Source organism: Melitaea cinxia, chromosome 8, assembly GCF_905220565.1.
Source record: "Melitaea cinxia chromosome 8, ilMelCinx1.1, whole genome shotgun sequence".
Lineage (NCBI taxonomy): Eukaryota > Metazoa > Arthropoda > Insecta > Lepidoptera > Nymphalidae > Melitaea > Melitaea cinxia.
Genome location: NC_059401.1, coordinates 16,762,593 through 16,787,926, shown reverse-complemented (window position 1 = coordinate 16,787,926; position 25,334 = coordinate 16,762,593). Strand labels below are relative to the sequence as shown.

Below are 25,334 nucleotides of genomic sequence, written 5' to 3'. Positions count from 1 at the left end.
CTTGGAAAAATCGGCGAGAAACAAATATCAGGACTGGAAACAAATATGTGTATAAATACAAATATCCGTTCAAATCAGAAATCGAACTCACTACCGTCAGAGTTAAAGATTTTTTTTTACCACGTAACTAGAACGATTAAATATCTTTCACATATTATTATAACAATTTCGACGTCAAGTTTTAATTTATAAGTTTCTAAATATATCAAAAAGTTAGTGTAAAATCACATGATTTGAATATTAATAGAGAGTCGATTCGTTTTCTTCTTAAATACTACAAAGTTGTTAATTTTCAGGATTAAACAAAAATTAAATGATGACATATTAATAGGAAGTAATATTATAACTCTCACTTCAGCCTATTGCAGTCCACTGCTGGACATAGGCCTCCCCAAGAACGCGCAAAAAACGGCGTGAACTCATGTGTTTTGCCCATAGTCACCACGCTTGGACCACGTTGGATGGCTATTCCGCAATCGGTCGGCTTTTTAAGTTCTGAGGTGGTAGTGGAACTGTGTTATCCCTTATTCAACTCTTACGACACCCACGGGAAGAGAGAGAGTGGCTATATTCTTTACTGCCGTAACCACACAGCAAGATATATACATATAAAAGTGTATACTTAAACAAAAAGGTACATGTTGATAGTGGCAAAGTGCTAAATTGCATAATTGGATCCTTTCCGATGCAAATTTTAATTATGACCGAAAATTTAAATTATACAAAAGCCAAGTCAGCGTTGTCTGTGGACTGGAGAAGGGAAATGTTAATTTTTGTATGTGAAGAAAGTGATTTTTTATTAGTTTTAATAGATCTAAAATTGTGTTTGAAAGATGAAACCTGAATTTGGCTAAGATCTAGACTAGGAAAAACCGAATTAGAAAAACCGAATTATGGGGTTTTTGGGTGTGGAGGGCGGAGGTTGTAGGGGAATCTATACAAGGTAACACTGTCACACCTCAAAACCCCATGGTTATGGAGATATCCATGGTTAAAGTTTTGAGGTTAGAAGAAGAATTTAAAGCTATTATAATACCTTTGAGCTCGTACTGTTTGCATTGTGTGACAAATCGACACTTTTAAACAAAATAACGCGTCAGACATAATATTCTAATAAAATTAGTAACATTGCGTGCTAGAATATAGGCTTAGAAATTTGAAAAATACCCAAAACCGAATCGGAGCACCCCACTGTCCACGTGGTCTTGGTCTGTCCTACCCCTAGAGGGTTTTTTTTGTGCCGCGGAGGCGCGGAGGGAGGGCAGCCCTCGCACGCAAGGGCGGAAGGGCTGCACTTCCCGCAGCGCCGGAGCCAAGCGTTCCTCTAACTTTCGAAATTCTTCTTCTAACCTCAAAACTTTAACCATTGATATCTCCATAACCATGGGGTTCTGAGGTGTGACAGTGGTACCAGGGGTAGCGTTCCCCACCCTCCCCCCCCCTTCCCCCCACGGTCCCGAAATTCGGTTTTTCCTAATCTAAAGCTTTACCCTGAATTTATATCCTATAGTTTTATCAGTGCCTGTTTGGTTTGTGCCATTATGGCTTATATTTTATTTTTAAAATGTAAGTGTGCAGATATAGACAATGGTAAAACAATTTGCTGAAAGTAAAATATACGATCAATGTATTGTAATTTTGTATTTTTTTTAATGAATGTGAGACAGAAAGAGGAAGAGAGAGGGAGGGAAAAGGGAAAAGAGAAAAATAGGCAGAAAACTCAGGAATAATACTTTTAAATCTGTGAAACATTACATAACACCGCTCATCATCTTTATCTTCATCAACTTCCTTGCAAAACATTTTAAAAGAAGCCATAATTACACTTCTAACAAAAAAAAAAAAAAAAAAACATTTATAATGTAATACCTTAAATATGTATTTTTTCTTGGTCTGGTAACTTGGGTTCAACAAAACCGAAAGTTTTTTTTTGCTTAATTTTAAAATACAATGTCTTGAGAATATACCGAAATCCAAATATTTCCGGAGTTATAGGGTTAAAAAATAAATTGAAGATGCGGAAGAAAGCGAAAAAAAAAAACGAAGAAAAATTATAGATTGGAAAAAGTTATAGGGAAGAAAGAAGTAACTCCGAAGAAAGGGGCAACACCGAAAAAATAAAACAAGAATACCAAAGGAGGATATATATGGTGGGTACTGAGGCGACTCGAGGCATAGACGTTCAACGTATGTATAATTTTGCTTAAGAAAATCAGTTGCTGAATTTTAAACGCGTTTTTCTCAAAACAGTGTTTTTCTCGTCGGCGCGGATTCTTAGTTATTTTTTTTTACCAAACCAATCGCTTTCAAATTTTAACAGGCTTAGTATAAGCCTGTTAAAACTAGTTCTCGTCAGAAGTACTGAGATTTTTTTTACTAAAATTATATAATATATTCTTTGCTAAAATAAAAGAACTTTTTATTTCATAGTCCGCCATTTTATTATTTATCCATGAAATTTGCCTTCAGTAGTTCCGACCAGAATGACATTTATATGGATTAAGAATTATCAAGAATTTTTGATTTGAGGTAACATTAAGAGCCAAAATTACTCGGGCCACCCACGCGCTTTTTTTCAAGGTGCCAACTTCGATCAACAGTAATAAAAATAACAAATTATAAAATTTATCAACACGATTTTTTTTTTTTGCATTTTTATATGTTAATAAAAAAATCCATAATATCAAAATGATTCATTTTATTTTCCAAGAAAAAGTCACCCTCCAAAAAAAAAAACATGAAAATGGGCTTAAGTTACCAGACTTATACTACCTTAACTTTCACATCAATCACTTAAATTCTGGATGTAAGCATACTTTATCAGTTACCTGTTTTCCGAAGTTATACAAAGATATTTTAAGATTTACTACCGCTAAGTTTCGATTTAAACTTCTGCGCGGCACCTTGCCGGATCGCGTCGATCAATCAAAATTATATTACCAATAAATCTATGCAAACTCATGCTAGCTGGATGATGACTTTTACATTTTACGACAAAATTACGAGTCTTGTCTCATGTCTTACGCTGTTTAAGAGCGTTTTAATCTTAATAAGTTTAAATTGATGATGTCGAGCGATTTGAAATTTAGTTAATAACTTGTTATTACAGCTTTAGAGTTTTTTTACTGGATACAGAAAAAAGGTATATAAATTTGCCATTCGTACCTTTCTGAGATTCCTTCTCTTAAAGGTTTACAACATTTTCGATGTGTGTGTGTGTGTATTTGTGCGTTTGCGTCTGTGCGTGCTTGCGTATAATCAACATGGTAATAATTAAACGTCACTATCGTCGTAACTGTAATTTTTTTATTAAGTTACGTTAAAATCATTTAAAGTCGAAAATTCTCGAGTAGTTATTGAGAAAAGCTACCAAGGTTTTGTCTACCGATTTTCGACAAGGCATACATGATTCTTCATTCAATAAAGCGATCGTATCGCACGCGTCGCGTCAGCTATCAAGCCACCTGAAACTTTTGCAATACACTGATTGCTTCATAATAATTTATAGACTGTAATCTGCGAGCCATCGAGCGTGGTATATTACTCATCGTCGGCGGACTCGATTCACGGCTCATGTATTCGATATCGTATATTAATCTTGCTAATATTAAAAGGGATTGTCTCGATGTATCGATATGTATTCCGATTATTTTGATGCGAATACGGGAAGTCGTTCGTTTTTTTTTGGTCAACCAAAGAGGTTTCTGTTTATTGTTTTTATTTATGACATATATATATTATACATATATAACTGTTTTGTGGCTACGGCATTAAAATAGCCACCCCCTCTCTTCCCGTTGGTGTCGTAAGAAGCGACTAAGGGATAACACAGTTCCACTACCACATTGGAACTTAATAAGCCAACCGGTGGCGGGATAACCATCCAACTGCTGGCTTTGAAATACACAAGTCAAAGATGGGCAGCAGTGTCTTCAGCGCGACAAAGCCAGCCCTGCGATCACCAACCCGTCTGCCCAGCGTGGTGACTATGGGCAATACATATGAGTTCACGCCATTTTGGCGCGAACTTGTGGAGGTCTATGTCTAGCAGTGGACTGTAATAGACTGAAATAATGATGATGATGGTGATGATATAGTTTAACAGATGACAGATTTTGAAGATAAAATTGCATGAAAGTTTTCTCTTTGTTTTTATATTGTGTAATACAGACGTATTTAGTGTTTTTTTATAAGAATTTTTGTTTAGTGACGTATTTTTATTAAAGTTACTGCCGAATTCAGAATGAAGACACAACTAAGAAGAACCGGCAAGAAACTCGACAGTATCTACTTTAAAAATGAATATTTTATTCACATAAAGGCTGAAGCTAGTAACATGATGTTTATCTTTATAATATAAAACGGCTATTCTTTAGATTAAGAGCCGTCATTTTGAAGTTAGATAGGGTAGGGTTATTTTTTTTTTTGTAACGAAATTATGCTGATAAACGGTCAAATTTTGAGCTTAGATAATTCGATGGCTATCTAAAGACTTACCTAAAAAAAATATGACTTTATTATGAAAACTATGCTTGTCTGCATATTTTTATTTACTATTATTACCCGACTGCCAAGGAAGGGTTATGTTTTTCGCGCGTATCTTGTGTGTATGTATGTAATATTCTTTACTACCTCATATTTCCAGAACCACTGAACGGATTTACATAATTGAGGTATCGTTAGGTTCATCTTAGCTGCCCAAGTGTTCTTAGATAGGTGACATTAAAAAAATCAAACATGGAGGCTGCGCGAAGCCATTGTAGTTAATGAAAAAAATTTTTTTTCTCGAATACTACAATATGGGTATCAAATTGAAGGGCATAATACAAGGATTTTAAAAAGGTACATCATGATTATTATTATATTATTTTTTTTTTACTTAAAAATGTACAAAATAAAAGCAAAAAAAAATATTAGCGTAATAGAGTAAAACAATGTTATTCCTTTAAAAAATGTATTTTCAGCAAATCCAGGAAATTCAGGAAAAGTAAAAATATTCGAACTTATAGTCTATTTTACATAGGATGGGTACGGTGACATTTGATATGTTCCAATACACGCTCACTATTTTCAACAAATCGGATAAATATACATTTTTAAAAATCACCGATTAGTTTCCAAAGCAAATACTAATGCTTGATTAGATTGAAATTGTATTTAAATATGCGTTTTTACATTTTAAACAAAATAAAAAAGGTACAGAAAAAATAATAACTTAAAATTACAGGCATGAAACGAAACGTTTGATGATAGGGATTGACACGTAGTAATCGGCTAAAATAAATAATCGTAACGGCCATCTTGTGAATCGATCGATATCTCAATCAGTACTTTCTGTCTCTTGTATGCTTCCCGTGTTTTGGTTTTGCCAGTTGTTATAGTTGTATTTGTTGCTGTTTTATTGTTGTTAAGTTCTGTTATTATTTTTTGTTAGTTATTCATTTTGTGTGTGTGTTCTGTTCTGTAAAATGCCGATAAGAACAAAAGAAAAACGTTTCAAACAATCAATTGGTTGTCCGCTTTCGGGAATACTTTGAACGGGAGTGAGAAAATAGCGGTCCATTATTATCTGTCAACCACATAGAGATCGAGTTGCACATGCACTTGAAATTAGGCGTAATACAGTGTCAAAAATTACAGCACATTACAGCATTACACATACATTTCAGCCTATCGCAGTCGACTGTTGGACATAGGCCTCCACAAGCTCGTGCCAAAAAATGGCGTGAACTCATGTGTGTTGCTTATAGTCACCACGCTGGGTGGGCGGGTTGGTGACCGCAGGGCCGGCTTTGTCGCACTGAAGACGCTGTTGCCCGTCTTCGGCCTGTGTATTTCAAAGCCAGCAGTTGAATGGTTATCCCGCTATCGGTCGGCTTTATAAGTTTCAAGGTGGTAGTGGAACTGTGTTATCCCTTAGTCGCCTCCTACGACACCCACGGGAAGAGACGCTGGTGACTATATTTTTTATTGCTGTAGCCACACAGCTTAGTGTCAAAAATAAGTAAAGAAAAATATGATGACACCAATATTGAAGATAATAAGTTATCGACTCCCAAAAAGAGGCAAAGGAAGGAGTTGCCCAGAGTTTTACAATAATTAATGTCTTTGAAAGGTGCCAGATTATTTAATGGAAGTATGACATCGTTATGGCGACTTTTAAATAAAATTGGAATTCGATAAAATAAAATAAAGTAAACAAACGGAAAAGTGCGTGAAAACTTTGTGACATTCTTAGAAAAGGCGAAAAACGTGTGTATGTTATTTATTAATTTATTTTTGTTTATTAAGAACTTACATTTTTTTCGACGATCATTGTGTATAAAAAAAAAGTCTATTCTTCTGTTGCTTTCTTTCTATATGATATCATCGTCATCAGCGTTTTTTAAGTGCATACATTTTTCCGGTCTCGTGCATGATAAGCATCAACGCTGCGTGTTTTTGGTGATCATGTAGCGGGTAATATTCGAAAGCGTTATTTTACTGTGAACACGATTTTTAACTCAGCGTCATTAGGGGGAAGTACATTTTGACGTTTATAATTTATGTAATCTGCTTAATCTTTGGTCAAATGTTTTACAACTTAATTTGGTAATTCTTAGTCAAGTACTCTAAAATAAGGGGCTAGGTTTAGTGAAAGATGAAATGAAAATACTGTTTAAGTAAACTTTAAGTGCTTTTAAACCGTAATTTTAATGATACACAGCTAAAATCTTTAAATTATATTTATTTTCTTATAGTACGTGAAATGATAAATACTTTATGATCGTGATTTATTTATTTATTTATTTATTTAATTACGTACAGAACAGGTTACAGCCATTAAAAGATACAGAAATAGTTTAAACATAACATTATATCTAGGTTGAAACCCTTAATGTGTACGACATACAGTAACATAATACACTAAGCAGAACAGAAGTGGATGGAATGCAATATACATATATAAATTTAAACTTAAAAACTAAGTTTGCTTAACAAGTTATATTTATTAAAATTTTGGTTTTGAAAGAAGCGAGAGAACAGTGATAGATGTCTATATCGATACACGTACTGACAAGCTGGTTGTACTGGCGACACATACGAGATAAAGGATTATAATAAGAGGTGTTATTACGATAAATGTCAAGAGAGAACACCTTAGGCCTTCTAATACGATAGTTTATGTTAATGTTAAGTTGAGACAGCAAGTATGGTGAGTCAATGAAGTAATTAATTATTTTGTAAAGTGTCATAAGATCTAAATATTTACGACGATAGGCTAGAGATATCATTTGAAACTTTTTCATTCTTTCTTCGTAAGTGTGGAGCTCGCGGTGCAGGTCGAGACGAAAGCAGACCGATTTAAGAAAACGCTTTTGTATTCTTTCTATGCGGTTAACATGAACGGAGTAATTTGGCGACCAGATCACAGTGTTGTACTCTAATATGCTTCTTACGAGAGCATGATACAAAGCTAAATAAGATGAAGCCTTTTTAAAAGGTTTAGACACTCTTAGAATGAATCCAAGTAAACTTGAAGCTTTTTGGTTGATAAAGTCATAATGCGTACGAAAACTTAATTCTTTGTCAAAAATAACACCTAAGTCTTTGATTTCAGTTTTACGGGATAAATTGTAATTTTTTATGGAATAATTAAAATTAATAGGGAATTTCTTTTTTGTAAAAGAAACAACAAAGCATTTGTTAACATTAAGGTCCATCTCATTCACTTGGCACCATCTTGCTATGGTATTCAAATCTCCTTGGAGCTTCATAGCATCGTTGATGCAAGTAATGGTCTGATAAATTTTTAAATCATCGGCATACAAAAGACAAGGACTTTTTAAGCACAACGTAAGATCATTCACAAAAATATTAAAAAACAATGGGCCTAAATGTGACCCTTGAGGAACGCCGGATGGTACCGTAAAAACAGATGAAAGTTCACCTTTTAGAGCAACCAACTGAGTTCTTCTGCTTAAATACGATTCCACCCATCTTAAAAGATTACCATGAACACCATATCGTGCCAACTTATGTGTTAAAATGGAATGATTGACTCGATCAAAAGCTTTAGAGAAGTCGGTGTAGATTGAGTCAACTTGCCCGCACTTAGCAAATACTTTACACAAGTAACTCTTATACTCCAACAGATTACTCGTAGTCGACCTACCCTTCACGAAACCATGCTGATTAGGAGATAAAGAAGATTTAAAATGATTATACAGCACATCATAAACAATTGACTCAAACAGTTTGGCACAGCAAGACAAAATACTTATAGGACGATAATTTTCGCAACATGATTTGTCACCTGATTTAAAAACAGGGACAATATGAGCTGTTTTCCACAGTGTAGGAAACGTACCAGACTTTAAGGATTTATTGAAAAGAACACATAAAGGAACACAAATTGTTTTAATACAACGCTTGTATACAACAGGAGGGATACCGTCCGGTGCCGATCCCTTGTGCTCATCAATATTTTTAATTTTAAGCTTGATTTGATGTTCATTTACGGCCAAAGAATTAATGGAATCATTAGGTTCTGGATAGTTTAGAAAGTCTGAATGTTGAGCGCAATTGGCCGAGTTATTAGAGTAAACAGAACTAAAGTATTTCGCAAATAATTCGCATATTTCTTTTCTGCTAGATGCTTCATAACCTACATAATTCATGGTGCTGGGGATATTGCTATTGCTACATTTTTTATCTTGAACATAGCTCCAAAAAGACTTTATATTGCAACACAGGGACTCCTCAATCATCTGCAAATATTTTTTATAACAAGACACCATCAACTTCTTACCCCTCGCACGCAACATGGCAAATGTATCATAATCTCGAGGGTTCTTAAACTTTTTATATAATTTGTGAAATTTGCGTTTTTCTTTTAAACACCGCTTTAAGCCACGACTAAACCAAACCGGGAAAGCCGAAGAATGAACATCAGTCATCGGAGTACTTTTTCCTATCAACCTTATCAGTTCCTTATAAAATTGTTGGACGTCGACATCAATATCTGAAGAACTAAGTATTTGCTGCCAGTCAGTCTGCTCGATATCTCTGTTTAACTCATCAAAGTTACATTTATTATAATTATAACGCTTGCACCGCTTACGGTCAAGATTTTTGGAAGCCGAAGGCATAGTGACAACTGCAACAAGAGCAGGATGATGAGAGTTTGGTGAACACAATGGTTCAGCCTCACACGTGGAACATTCAATTGAGGATAAAATGAGATCGAGGTACCGATTGATGCGATTAGGAATACCATTGAACTGCACCAAGCCACACACACTCACAAACTCAATCAAATAGTTAGCTTTATTATCTTGAGGAGATACCGCAGAATAGCCCAAGGTGTCCCCATTCTTCATCCATGTAATATGTGGTGTGTTAAAATCGCCAATTAAAACAAACTCGTCAGTTGATTTTGCATCCATTATAATTTTAGTACACGAGTTATAAAATAGCTCAAGTAGATCTAAAGAGATATCCGGTGGTAAGTAACAAATACAAATATGAATTGATTTATGAGAGTCATCGCTCGGCAATACAGTTATCCATAAATCTTCAACCATACTATCCCAAGAATAGCGCCTAATAACATTATGCTCTCTCTTAATACCCAAGAGCACACCACCCCCATCGCCCTTTCCTATACATGTTGTACAACGATCTCTGCGAAAAATATTGTAGCGTGTATCAAGTATTTCATTATCATATACGGAATTATTGAGATTGGTCTCAGTTAAGCAAATTACATCATAATCATTGTTTAAAACATTAGAATATATTTCATTAATTTTAGTTCTAATCCTATTAACATTCTGATAAAAAATTTCCATGATAAAAATGCAAACTAGTACAACTGAAATGAAATATCCTGATCGAAAAAGAAAAATAAGAGGTTGAATTTTTAAGGCTTTTGAAGCTTATCTAAAATTTCATGATTCTTTATCCAGATGGCGGGACTATCATCGTCACGTCTAGCGAAAATCTTTCCAAAACGTACCCATACATACTTATAGTTATGAGATTTAGTTAATTTACGAGATTCAGAGTATAACATTTTTAAAGTTGGTGAAAGATGTTCGCTCACAAATATTTTCTGATGTTCTCCATTGATGTCCAAATGTGTTGATCCTAGTCTATCATTACGATGAGCCTTGTTAAAGCGATAAAATGCAGACAAAATTTCATCTCGTTGAGAAGTAGAAGATAGACCCACGAGTATGTTACGAGGCCGCCCGGAAGTATGATTCATCTTGGCTACACGATGGCAAAATCGTATGGAAGAATCATCCACTGTAAAGTTAATGACACTACATAATTTCTTGAACAACATTAACACATTTTCATTTTTGCTCTCCGGTACAGCTTGTATTTCAACGTTGCAGGCTCTTGAGTTCCTCTCCATGATAGCCAGCTCATCCTCAATTCTACTTAAAGATGCTTGCAAACGAATGTTTTCAGACTCCATATTCTTAATGATCTTATTTTTTTCTTCTATTTGGAGTTTAAGGTATTTTTGTTCCTCACATATGAAATCTGTAGTATTCGTGAAATCGTTTTTTATTTCTTGTATTACTGGATTCATTTCTCTATGAACGATATCTACAATGTCTTGCTTTAAAGTAGCTCTAAACACTTGAGAAAATTCTAAAAAACTGGACTTAAGCTTAGAATCCAAAAGGCGACTGATACTGTCGAGTGTGAGTGGCTCTGATGTCGTGCTGTTGCTGTCAATTGTAGCATCTAGGTTCAAATTGTCACACGACATATTCATTGGTTCTGTAGGAACTTGTGTAGACCTCACCGGAGTATTACAATTCGAGCCAGTACGGCGTGTCACATTGTTACAAGAAGGACAAATCCAGGAAGAGAGGTATTCTTTAGAGAGCTTAGCAAACTGTGCATTGTTTATATTCAGGCACATGTGATGATATTTTAACTTGCACAAGCTACATTGCAAAAATGTTTTTGGCTCAACATGTTTCCTGCAAGCGTCACAACAGCGATCCATATCGTCCCCCAAAATTTCACTATACCATATAATATTAACAAAAACAATATTGTTGTTTATTTAAATATTGTTCATTTAAGCAATTATTTATCTTTTATTCATCCCTTTGCAAATAAATTACAATGAAATATAAATAAAAAGTAATACAAATTTAAACAACTACAACTACCAAACAAATTAATTAATACATTTCAAATACATATCAATAGTAACACTAATTACTTATATAATTATATAAAAAAAATTGTGTCTGTAAAAAAAAATATATTGCATAAACAAAAAAAAAAAAATATTGAAGAAAAAAAAATATGTTAAATTAATAAAAAGTAAAATTAATAATATATATATGAAATATTAAAAAAACAACAAAAAAAAGATTAAAATAAATAAATAAATATAGATATATAAAGAATGAAATAAAAAATAAATAAATAAACAAGCAACAAAAAGCTACAACAAAAATAAAATAAAAGAGCGACACAGGCAGGGCGTGAGGATCGAACTTGGTAATTCTTGTCTTAAATCCAATTCTATGTCATAACTTAAAAAGCTATAGTGACATGCATAGAACTTGTGAATATTGCATATATTTCAAAACGCACTCTTCCAGTCATTCAATTATCGTAACAAAGATGCGGTCACTTCGAAATATTATTAAGAATTTCACGATATAATTTTAAAGTACTCACAGCTTGAATAACGAACACGCCGATTAATAATGATAACACCAGTTGAATATATAAACTAACAGTATGCTTTGTAATTGTAAATTCAAATTATGAGATTAAACGATTTCTAAGCACAGAAAATCACTTTTAACCACTGTTATGATCTATACATTAGGAGACACACCAAAACACGTCCGTTCGCTTTAATGACAGATGAAAAAAAAAAAAAAAAAAAAAAAAAAAAAAAAAAAAAAAAAAAAAAAAAATCCATGATATCCGTGATACCATATTTCATTTCGTATGCTAACTATTCCTCAAAATTTCCTCGCCTAATCCTTTTTATTTCTGTATTAAAAACATTTTCGGTTCACTACACAACTGTATAATATTATATAAATGATGCCCTTATTAGAATAATTGAGTTCTCTTATAACTTGAGTTTCTTACCGATTCTTCTCTGCAGAATCTACATTCCAAATCGATCTTAGCTTCAAATCAACATTATTTAATTTACCAAACATTAATATAATTATCATTTGCACAATTATGAGTCAAAAGTGCCTTTGCAGTTTAATTTATACATTGAAAATTTTAAGTGATATAATGTTGTTATTGCTTCTGAATTTTATATAACCGATTGAGTGTATAAGTTAAACTGTATACCGCCGAACAATTTAGCCAACGTCCATTAGGCTGAAATTGTTAGAAATTTTTATTTTATAAAAAAATACTTACTGAATATTCAAGCTTCAAATTGAATATGGTAGTTTTTTACTCAGTCTAGACGTGATATCAATAAATCATTTCGGTTGAAATTTCTATTAAAAATTCTGATACTGTTTTGTATAGAAAAACATATTTTTCTATGATGGTATGTTAAATTTATGTTTACTCCTGTGTTGTTTTTTATTATGAAACAGCAGAATTAACATTTTTTATAGACGTCCGTAGCATCAGAAACATCGCAAGCGCGATCAGGAGATCTGGTCACCTTTCTTATCAACTGGAACACAACACTGCTTGAAAATAGTATTATTTTTCCTGTAAGGTCGAGGTACTTCCCCAGTCGGGCTGCTCCATATTTTGAGCAAGAATGTTCTGCTATGCAATACCCCAGTTTTAATCTTGTGTATTAAATTACTATATGTACGAGACTTAAGCTAAATCATACGAGTATATACAGAGTTTTACAAAATTCAGTAAAAAAAAAATTACTTGAAATATACATCATATTCTGTCAAACTAGGACTATTTTGATTATATTTAATGTTGACGAAAGTACTAATAACGTTTAAAGCTTTCGATTCCAGACTGAAGAAAATATCTTTTTGATTTGTGTGCTTGTCTGTTTTGTATGTGTTGGATATTCGGGGTATATAACGGCAAGTACAATAGCCGTCAGCGTTGGTTCTTATCTTAAACACCTTATAATAACAATAGGTCTTTGTAGAGAAATAATACAATTATCTACAGTAGAACGCGTGTGGACTATGTTTAGCTCCAATATTTTATACTTACTATTTATACTTACTGTTACGCTGTTCTAATACCGTAAAAAGGTGTAATTGCAATCATCAACTGTCAGATATAACTTATTGACGCGGTGGCGCAACAGTCACAGCACTGGTTTGTGGCTGTTGCGCTGGCGGTTGCGGGTTCAATCCCCGCACATGACAAACCCAAATCGTTATGAATCAAAACAGTCATATTCCTAAACATATGTTAATAGATTCCTAAAAAAAATTGTTCAAGACGCGATTTATAGTAATAAATTTAGCCGTGCCAGCCGTGATCATACACGAATACACACGGCGCTAATGGGTTAAATTACACGTGCATACAGACGAAACCTGATGGTAATTGGTCATTGCCAGCAATAACAAGAGTGATCATTAATACACAACCGCAAATTATGCTCTTGTGGTAGTAATTACAAGCACCGTGTGACGTCATCAGCGACCAACATTCAGCATCGCTAAGAGTTCATTCATTAGTATGAAGTGTGAGTGAAGTCGGTATTAATGATTCTTTAAACGACGATTATTAATCAATAAATTCAAAATCTCTACTTATTATTATAGAGTTAGTAAGTAAGTTGGAAGTAATGCTAGATCCTTTTGATTTTACCTGCGTTGACTTCGAAATTTACAATCGCTCTTATCATCATGTGATTTTTCATAGCTTAAGGCTTATTAATATTTTCATTAAGCTTTTGCGAGACCGTAATCATCGTCGATAGAACAAATCGCAACAGCCTATTTTCCTGACTTTTCAGAAGTTTTAAGAATTAAACACATTTAAAGACAGATACAGACTGTGAAGTACAATGGGCGGACTTTTAGCAATTTAGCCATTTTTTTCCAGACAACAGAACAGGGTAGGTGGTACAGTTATTTGTTGGTGCATTATTATCATCATCATCATACATCATTTATAATATTTTTTTGACCTGACAACGTCTAATAAATCAATGAACGCCGGCTGTATGCACAAAAAGAGGTGTCATTGTCCCGTTACGCTCATTCTATGCATTCGCCGCATCTATCTCTCTTCCACTCGCCTATGCGTCCGAAGAGATGTTTTGCTATGACGTTGTCACGTTAAACTATCGTCCATAAACCAACTATACAGACAACCAATTTTTTTTTGTGTATCGCCATGAATGTATAGTTATAATAATAATAATAATAATGATTTATTCCATCACAGTCATGTTGATACAATGAAACCTTATCTTATTAATGATATAACTCCAACACCAAGTTTGACAACACGATTAGCGATGGACTGGTGCTCAAAAAAGGTATAAAATATCTGTACTATAAGTCACTATGTCCCCCCCCCCCAAGTTAAGAATACAGGATCATGTACACAACTAGTCCAAATGGAGACAGGCCTCGTAGATAATGGTATATATAAGCTTGTTTTACAAATCTATGCTAAGTGCGGACAAAGACCCAAAAGGTCCACAAGAAAATGGAGGTAAAAAGAGAAAATAAAATACATACAAACAATTATATACGTAGAGTCAGCTGCTTAATAAACAAGAAGGTTTTCGGTATCATCATATGTGAAAGATTTGAGTCAGTTGGAAATGGTGAATTTACATTTAAGTCTTGGAAGGTGATAAATGGGTATAATGTCTTTCAAAGAGTGTTTTTTTCCTTTTCTTTATACACACACGCACACATATCAAACAGTATAAGTATTGAAACTACTGTACTGTGTGGCTACGGTACTAAAGAATATAGCCACCCCCTCTCTTCTCGTGGGTGTCGTAAGAGGCGACTAAGGGATAACATAGTTCCGCTACCACCTTGGAACTTGAAAAGCCGACCGATGGCGGGATAACCATCCAACTGCTGGCCTCGAAATATACAGGCCGAAGACGGGCAGCAGCGTCTTCGGTGCGACAAAGCCAGCCCTGCAGTCACCAACCCGCCTGCCCAGCGTGGTAACTATGGGCAAAACACATGAGTTCACGCTATTTTTGGCGTAAACTTGTGGAGGCCTATGTCCAGTAGTGGACTGTAAAGGCTGTAATGATGTAATGATGAAGTATTGAAAAATCACCGATCGTTTAAAGATGGTCTGAACTTTATAACTGAAAGCGTAGACATGATCTATAAAGGTGTATCGCAATCAGTGTAAGTGCCTGCAATCAGGCGATCGTTAAATTTTGCAGTGAAGTAATTAAGTAAATGCACTGCCCCAATGAATCCGTGGACAATTAATTTTGAAGCGGTTATCCAATTTATTTTGTTAAAAGTTATGCTTCGCGTAGTGTGTGGTGGGAAATCGGAATATTATTGTTTTTTGATAAGTTAATTTTCATACAAAAAAAATATCTTAGGCCATGTAAGTTGGGTAATGTGTGTACATTCATCAACAAGTACCATACATAAGAATTTATTTATCTTAGTTGATTATTTTACTTTGTTAGTAATATAACCTCTCTAAAACTTGGAATGTCTAAGCTCGTCGAAAATCTGTTATGTTAAATAAAATACGTCGCAAAGAAAAATAAAATTTGATTAATAAAAAAAAGTAGAATAAAATAATATTATATATTTGCTAAAATTTTCCAAACGAGACACAATTATTCACAAAAGTTGTGCAGAAAATGTATCATTTCATATTCAGCTCGCGAAAGGGTAAAGGACTTAACGAGAGAATTAGAATTTTTACATTGTAATGGCCGTTGCAGACAGCGGACGAAAAAAGTTCGGATTACAGAGATGAAATTGAGCCACGAATGAAAAAATGCTCTGCAGATAGTAGACAACATTACAGAATTTTACTACAAACGTGAAGCTTCAGTATTACTCCTGTAAAATAATTTAAAAAAAGAAAAATTCAATTTTTTTTTCGTTTGATTTCGTTGCTTTTCTGTTTGTTTTTGTATCCGTTGTTTTTGTATTCAATCTTGGACTGGCAATCTCTAATTTAGGCGGGTTAATAAATGTGATCCAATGATGTTTCATTGGGTACATAGCAACGTAGTTTTTTATATTTCTTGTCAGATTTAGCTTGTGTTTATGTTTGTGTGTGTGGGATTTCTTTTTTGCAATATAGCTCTGATTATAGATCATAAAACTATGATGAATATGAACATAGTTTTAAACTTTAACTAGGAGAAACTATTTGTTTTGGTAAAAATGTAACTTTTTAGGTTACAAACGTATACAAAGTTACAATTTTACATACTATAAAGTGGATATTGATATACCCTACGTAACATACGTAGGGTATAAGAGTGTGGAGGATAAACTTGTTTTTAGGCTATTATTCATTACGTTGTTAGAAAATAAATAAGAACCTCGAACTAAAAAGCCCCAGGTTAAGAAAAAAGTTATGTTTTCAATAAATATTTGTAATAGATATTGAATTAATTCACGGCTATAAAAGCATCATTTACTTACTGTGATTGATTAGTCCGCCAACAAATCGACGTCTTGTATCGATCATATTAATGTCATCGATATAATTTATTACTAAAAAAGAGTTGTCGCAATAAAGAATGGCTTTTTTATTTTCCAACCCTAAGTTTGGATTTATTTTTTACTATGTTTATGATGAAGTCTATAAGACTCTATTCGGCTACTCAAAAAGAAGCAAAACTAATTACATTTTGAAGTTCTTTGTATAAAATACTAGCTGTATGCTGTGCGCGTTGCTACGCTTTTTATTTTTATCTTTTTTTGGTCGAACAAACTCAGAAACCTTTGTGGGCTCATGACAACACTTTGCCAAAGATCATGACAAGATCAAATGCATAATTTACGATTCTATAAAGGACATACAGACAAACATTCATTTTTATGTATATAGATAGTACGATTTTTTTATTTTTTTTTATATAAGATTTATCGAGAGATGTAAATAAAAACATAGTAAATATCCCCTTTTTGAATAGTTTTCGCAATAAAAATATAGTAATTTGCAAATCTTACACAGGCCGAAGACGAGCAGCAGCGTCTTCGGTGCGACAAAATCAGCCCTGCGGTCACCAGCCCGCCTGCCCAGCGTGGTGACTATGGGCAAAACACAAGAGTTCACGTTATTTTTGGCGTAAACTTGTAGAGGTCTATGTCCAGCAGTGGACTGTATAGGCTGTAATGATGATGATGATGATAACTATATTTCTGTTTAAGCCTTTATTTTACATTAATTTCGTTACACAAATTTGACCCTGATACGGTTTTATCACTTTTATTTTTTAGTTACAGACATGGAATTGTAAATATATTAAAAAACACTCGAATCAAACAAAAAGACGCCACGAAAAACGTACGCGTACTCGAAAAATATAATAAACAATACCCGAGTGTACAGATAGAAGCATCGAAGCACTTGTTTTACAAATTGATAAAAGAACAACAGAAATTGTCATATGAACAGAAACATATTCCTTAAAAAAAAAAGTCTATAAGTCTTCCTGTATTGATATCAAATAAAAATGATTATGTGACTAAATTAATAAATCCATAACATTTAAAAAATACCCAGCGGTCACCAACCCTGCCCAGCGTGGTGACTATGGGCAAAATACACGAGTTCACACCATTTTCGACGCGAACTTTTGGAGGCCTATGTCCAGCAGTGGACTGCAATAGGCTGAAATGATTTAAAATATATAATTATGTATGTATTGCAATAATAATTCATTCAATAATATATTGGAAAATAATAAAAGCCAACCTTCGTCCCGTTTATTTTACATTTACTAAGTCATCTCCATAGATTATATATTCAAATCCATCCCATGACAACGTAGTATGTAGAACACGTTATTACGTCGCAATGTATGGCGTCGGTGTGTCGACTCACATCGCGCTGTCAGTCGTGTTAATTAAACGTTTTCGTCGTGGAACTAAATGTACTGGACGCGAAATTTATTTATACCAACTTTTTTATTGAACTTCTTCCTTCCTTCCTTCTATTCATTTCTATATATTACTGAGAAAGCAAAATGGTCAATGGTCAAAACTTCATGTCATTTTTTAATTACGCAGAATTATTTTTAAGAACTTGAAGCAATTTTTGATTTAATAAATATTTAATAACCTTTGCGATAATCCTAAAATAACTGGGTACAAAGTAGTAAGTTTTAGGTGTTTCTCAGCTTATGTTTGAAAAATAATAATATTTCATAATATCATAAGAACAATACAAGAAAATTATTCTCATTCGCACCAGTTTTTTTTTTAAATCTTAGAACACTGTTACTAAATTCAAATTGTTCTACGTCATTTAAATCAAGTTTTACCTCATACTGGATAGTGCAGTATTCAAAAAACGACATCGAAAGAGTCGAGTAGAATCATTATTTACTAATTACACAAGACTTTTAATAAAATCATTTTTATTAATCAATCATCATTTTAATGAAATCATTTGCTCATTAAAAAAACGTGAACAGATTTGCGATTTCATAAGTCGCCAACGTCGCATCCAGAATGTTTATATCGCTATAACCTCTCGTACACACAAGGGGACAATGCGTGCCTATATTTATGTCTCGTTTTTTCCCATAATTGGTTTTCGATTTAAGGGCGGCCGCCACACAAATGATTTTACTTGTGATGTACTTCATTTTCATTTATTTGCATTATCATGGCCAGTTCAGTTTAAGTATATTTGATAAATGATGTAAATAATTGACAAAAATGTTCTTGAGACTATTTAGTTATAATAGAAAAACTAAGGCAGAAATTTTATTAGATTAAATCACAGCTATACCTAATTTAAAAAAAACAGCCTATCATAACGTGTTACTACTGCTTGTTTATAACATTGTAAATCATTTAAAATCTTTAAGTAGATAATGTTATTATGTTATTTATGTATGACAAGGACATTTTAAACCGATGTTTCTGTAATCGTGTTTGCTAGCAAACGTAAAAAGCCGACTTCGATTACATCGACAACTAATACAACGTACGGCACTACGATTTTCGAAGATTCTCCTCGATTTCTCTAGGATGCTATCATCAGATCCTGGTTTCCTTATTAAGGTACTACCCTTGGGATATCTGCTTTCAAACAAAAAAAGAATCAGCAAAATCGGTTTACAAACGACGAGGTTATCCGCGAACACACATAAAAATATATGGTCGAATCGAGAAACCTCCTCATTTTTTGAAGTCGGTTGAAAATTATAATTATTGTATGTATTGTAGCTTAGAATACTACAAAATATTAAGCTGTATGAAAGTGTAGCCACTGCAGCAGTTGGTCAAAATCGAATAGAACTACGACAGTGATATAGTTGATTGTTTTCTTTTTCACTCTTATTTCTCAAGAAAATCGATGTTTAAAGACTAGAAAAGTGTCATAAACTTAAATTTGTTATGACGCATTGGTGCAGCGGTCACATCACTGGCTGTTACGCTGGCGGTCACGGGATCGACCCACATTCACGACATACATTTGTATACTCCATATCGATGTTTGTCGTGGCCTGGGCATTTGTGCTTGTGTATTGTGTGTGATTCCGGACCATACACACAAGAGTAAATCGTACTGGGGGCCGTTGAGTGTGAAGCGTTTATTTATTTATTATTATTTGTAAAAAGTATTTAATATGGATTTAGCAAATCATTTTATTGTAAAAAAAATATATATATGTTTAAATCTTAGATAACGTCCTCCTATGTCTTGAACGTCACCTGCTCTATCTAAGAGAGTAAACTAGCAAGTGAGTTAGTAGTAGGTGAGTGAGGTAGCAATTTTTAAAATGATATAAAGTAAGTCTGAGTATATTTTTTTTTTTGGGTAGAAGATGAATAAAATTTCAGTCTACGAATTCCCGTAGAGAAACTCTTTCATTCAAGTTAAAGTTTAAGCGTATTCTTGGCGGGACTATTTCTTTATACGTCAAAAACTAAAAGCCGACGTACCTAAAATTTGTTTCAATTCTCGGCAACGCGAAGTCAAATGCCATTAAAAGTTTTAATGAGTGGAGCATTCTTTCGGGGTAGTGTTCGAAGTGGTATTAATTAAAAAGAGAGCCGGGATCAAGCTCTCGGTTTCGAGTTGAACCGGGTGCTCAGCTGGCGACATACGGTTCTCGTCTGCCATAATCTTTTCTATCATTCCGTTTGGTCTGTCTTTCGGAAATAACCAATTAATACGTGGGTATTACTTGAATAACCCTTTTAGATCTGAAACGCCAAAGACCGTGGATAGAATTTTCATCTGGTAATAATATTTTTATTTGTAAAATTATTTCTTTCTGAATCGTAAAAAAATGTGAGTTAAAACAAAAATTGGCTGTGTTATAATAAATAATAAAATAACTGACCAACTTAATATTTCAGTAACGGGAATTAGCATTCATTAATTTGCAGTGAGTACAATAGTATAAAACTGTAAAAATGTTAATAACAGTGAATGGAATCAAAACTTTCATTATTCATATATTTAAAGCTAACGATTTTATAATTTTAAAATGTAATGGTTATTATCAAAAAATGACACTTATTTATTTTAGCGATAAAAGGTTTATATTTATTTCTTGATTCATTTTAGAAATTTATTTTTTAAATGTTTTGCAGCATCTGCCGCGACTTTTTTTATATAACTAGGTCCTATTTACATTTCCCCCCAGGAGCTGTGGTCACCTTATTCACTAAAAGGAACCCATAACTGCTTGAAAATAGTATTGTTTAGCTGTGATCATCTGTAAGGTCAAGGTACCCCATTCAGGCTACTCCATGATCACCTCGACATGACGTTCATTAAGCCGACAGATTTTTTGTCAGCAGAGCATTAATTGTGGAAGTGTACAGAGCTTGGTACACTACATAACCGTGTGTCCCCTTAAGATCTCGTCTTTCGCTTTAAAGGTGTCTTTAGACAAGCTGCAAAAACTTATTTTCACTAAATTCTCTTCGACGAGTATTATTTAAAATGTATTCAATTTATAAGTTGTGAATTATAGGTTTTTTTAAATAATCTTGAAAGATGGTTTGGAAAAAAAAAGGAAAATTAAACATTTCCTTAACATGGAACTTTATGACTAATAGTTAACCACACAACACACATCTATACAAATAAATAAAATTGGCGTATCTGTTTGTATTATTAAAATAACCGCTTTTTACGAGTATTAAATGTATATGGATGTATACACGGTACGTATAATCAAATTACCTGACGCTGCGTTGGCGCAACGGTCACAGCACTGGTTTGTGCCTGTTGCGCTGGCGGTTGCGGGTTCGATCCCCGCACATGATAAACATTTGTATTGGCCATACAGGTGTTTGCCGTGGTCTGGGTGTTTGAGTAGTCCTTGTGGGTCTCCCCGCTGTGCCTCGGAGAGCACGTTAAGCCGTCGGCCCCGGTTGCTGTCATGTACACCTGATAGCAATCGTTACTCATAGTATATCTACCAACCCACATTGAAGCAGCGTGGTGGATTAAGCTCTGATTCTTCTCCTACATGGGGAAAGAGGGCTATGCCCAGCAGTGGGTTATTACAGGCTGAAGCGACGATACCAAAATAAAACTTTCTACAATTTTTGTATGTCTGCCTGTTTGTTCCGGCTAATCTCTGAAACGGCTGGACCGATTTTGACGGGACTTTCACTGGCACATAGCTGATGTAGTAAGGAGTAACTGAAATTTACGGTTATTTTAGAAATTTATTTATTTTGTCACTCTGCGAACAGAACAATACTTTATTTATTTATTTATTTTATTTTATACTTTATTGTACACCACAAATATATTACAAACAAAGCACTTTAGTACGTTTTTTTTTTTTTAAATTCCACGCGGACGATGTCACGGGCACGGCTAGTAAATAACGTAAGATCTATGCTTGATAGCGTATGTTAAATTTAAAACACTCGACAAAACACACATTCTAGTTTTATTATGCAAAACAATGTATAAGGTCAAGACCAGTGCAAGTTGACCACAATGTTGTGTATTCGTAGCACTTTGTAGCATTCTCTATCAATACCTCCCTGTCATAAATTCTGTCTCACTCTCACCTAATTTTGTATCATATGTCGAAAAAAGGCAAATATATACATAATTATGTGGTGTCATCGGACATCAGGTAGGAACGAAGTTCCTTCGGATAGTATAGAAGCAACACAATTTGAAAAAAAATGTTGAATTTTATATATATTTTCTAGTTCTTGATTTTTTTTTTTTGATTGGTGTTTAATTAAGTACATAAAAGTATTTAGGAAATTAAGTATTTTAGAAAATAACAAATACCATAAAATAAAATAAATGAAACAAAATAATAATAATAATAATTCAAACTATTAAGTGAAATAAAAAAAACATAGGTCTTTATTTATTTTTGTAGATAGTATAAAATTACATAAATAATTTAAAAAAGTTTACTAGTAATATTTTAGTTTTACAAACGTCATATTATACAGTCGTGTGACTGATATTACGTCACTTCCGTTATATATTTTTCTTACGGTTTTAGTATCACATTTTTCTCAGTTCGGTCGCCCAGCCAAATGTCAAGCCTGCCGTAAGGAACTTCGTTCCAATACATTTCAATATTGTAATACGTCGAGACGAGTTGAAGTTGAATATACATTGATTCGTAATACTGCGTAGCGTTGTCTACGAGTATCAATGCCACCCTTTCACAATCGTAGTAGGTCACTAGACGAGGTTTACAATACAAACACTGTACGTATAAAACGTAACTAAATGTTATATTTAATGTTTAAGCGTAACTATTTATCAATTTAAATTGTCAATTTTTTTTATACACATATATCTATGTCTAAAAACTTAATTGTCTATAAAACTTAATATTTTATGAAAAATAAACAAATGTACGTATAATTTGTAGCTTTGTAGTTACACATCTGTGAAGCTAAATTATTCAACACGCTTGTTTATTCATAGCTAGCTGCCCAAACAGACTTCGTTCTGTCAAAAGTTAATAGTAAAAATTATTATTTTTTAATAACTTTTTTTTTCAATTGAAACGGTAACCTTAAGAATTCTTGAGTTTATTTAGACGTTCGTCTTTCCTTTAATTTTTGTCAATTTAAACATACATGAGAATTATTGAAATGATAAAAAAAGCAAAGTGACATCACTAACATTTTTGTATGTAAGAACAATGTAGCATACTTGTGACGTATAAACGAAAAAATAGTCGCTATTTCTATGATGTGAGATTAAATAACGATTAATAATAAATATTTACAACATACACACACAGTCATCCGTTCTTGAAGTAAGCAACTTAATGCTTGTGTAACAGTCGACTGGTATAGCTACATTTTTTTTTTCGATAAACAAATATTGTATATATATCCGGAGCAAAAAGCAGGGCACTACAAACTGCGCCAACGGGCTAGTCATTCATCTGTATATCCTACTAATATAATAAACGTGAAAGTTTGTATGTATGGATGTACAGATGTATGGATGTCTGGATGTTTGTTCCTCTTTCACGCAAACATTACCACATAGATTTTAATGAAAATTTACAATAATTTAGATTATACATTAGAATAATACATAGGTTATAATTTTTAAAGATAGTGTGTGAGTCGTCTTTGTGAATTGTCTTGTTTTCTTATATTTTATAACGATAATTGTCAAGTAAGTCGGCGAAAAATTTGCCATCTGCGACCTATTCTGGCGTACGCTGCAAATACTGTAGAGTTTACACTATATAATGTATAAGAGAAATGTTTATCTTAATTAGTCCTATAAAAAAGTCCGCGACAGCATATTTTTTTTTATGTCACTAGGTCGGCAAACAAGCGTACGGCTCACCTGACGGTAAGCGATTACCGTAGCTTATTACCGTAGCACCTGCAACACCAGAAGCATCGCAAGCGCGTTGCCGACCCAATCCCCAATCCCCCCAGGAGCTCTGGTCACCGTACTCACCAATAGGAACACAATACTGCTAGAAAACAGTATTATTTAGCTGTGATCTCCTGTAAGGTTGAGGTACTACCCCAGTCGGGCTGCTTCATAATTTGAGCAGGAAATTCCTGCTGTGCCCTACCTCAGTTGATTATTTTATGAATAAGCCATTATCGCAAAAACAGTGAACCCATAAATACATTAAAAGTTGATAATATATTTCTAATGCACATTTGGTAGTAACATTTTTTATGTTACAGAACCAATTTTGATGAATCTTGGTATAAAGATAGATATTGAGACAATAATAAGATACTCGAAGTACTTATTAATCCTGCGCCGACGAAGTCGCTGGTATCAGCTAGTTACTTAATATGTCCGTAATCTAATTACGATTTTTTTTTATGATAATAGTATATAATTTCCGAATTTATGTTCTATCCACTAGCTCATCTCTGCTTATACGAACAAAGACCACTTAATTTACTAAAACTTGCTTCTTTTAAAGCATATTCGACAAAACCGAGTTGAAGCAAACACAAAAAAACAACAGAGTCCGTAGTGTTGCAAGAACAAAAAACAGATTAGCCGCAGGGAGTGTCCCGCTGTTCTGTGTCAAAATCAGTTGGAAAATACAAAGGAGATGAGAAAAACAAGTAACGAAACTTTGGCAGTGATTTTAAAACAGGCACTTTATTAACAGCTTTTGGGTCAGTTGTATTGAATTGAATTTCAATGCATTTTTGTTTAAATATCTTCATGAAATATTTCTACAAAAAGCGTTTTATCAGCTTTGTTATTTTAAATGATTATAACTTTTTATTTAAATCGAATTGATATCTTTGTTAAACCTTTCCGGTAAATCCAGATTAATACATATTTACATTCTACATATTGTGGTAATTTGCATATTTATTTACAAGATAAAAACTAAAATAAATGTTACTTATATGTCAGTGGTTCTATGAATTATGGCAGAACGGAATCCCATAAAAGCACGTGCTTGAATTAGACAGTCTAAACTGACTAACTGAGGTAGGGCACAGCAGGAAATTTCCTGCTCAAAATATGGAGCAGCCCGACTGGGGTAGTATCGACCTTACAGAAGATCACAGCTAAATAATACTGTTTTCAAGCAGTGTTGTGTTCCTGTTGGTGAGTAAGGTGACCAGAGCTTCTGCTCCTGGTGTCCTGGTGTTGGTGGGGTATTGCAGTAGACGCCTGCGTAAGCTACGGTTATCGCTTACTAACAGGTGAACCGTACACTTGTATGCCAACCTAGT

General features: G+C 33.7%; 1 protein-coding gene across 1 annotated transcript; it reads right to left on the bottom strand.

Annotated features, from left to right (window-relative positions):
* Positions 1–9,904: 9,904 nt before the first annotated feature.
* LOC123656081 lies at positions 9,905–10,768 on the bottom strand. The gene has a single exon (XM_045591804.1). It carries the CDS (start codon positions 10,766–10,768, stop codon positions 9,905–9,907), a length of 864 nt encoding a protein of 287 aa, XP_045447760.1.
* Between the last annotated feature and the right edge of the window lie 14,566 nt (positions 10,769–25,334).

Coding starts and splice junctions, on each gene's coding strand:
- LOC123656081 (XM_045591804.1), bottom strand. CDS start 10,768: ATGTCGTGTGACAATTTGAACCTAGATGCTACAATTGACAGCAACAGC.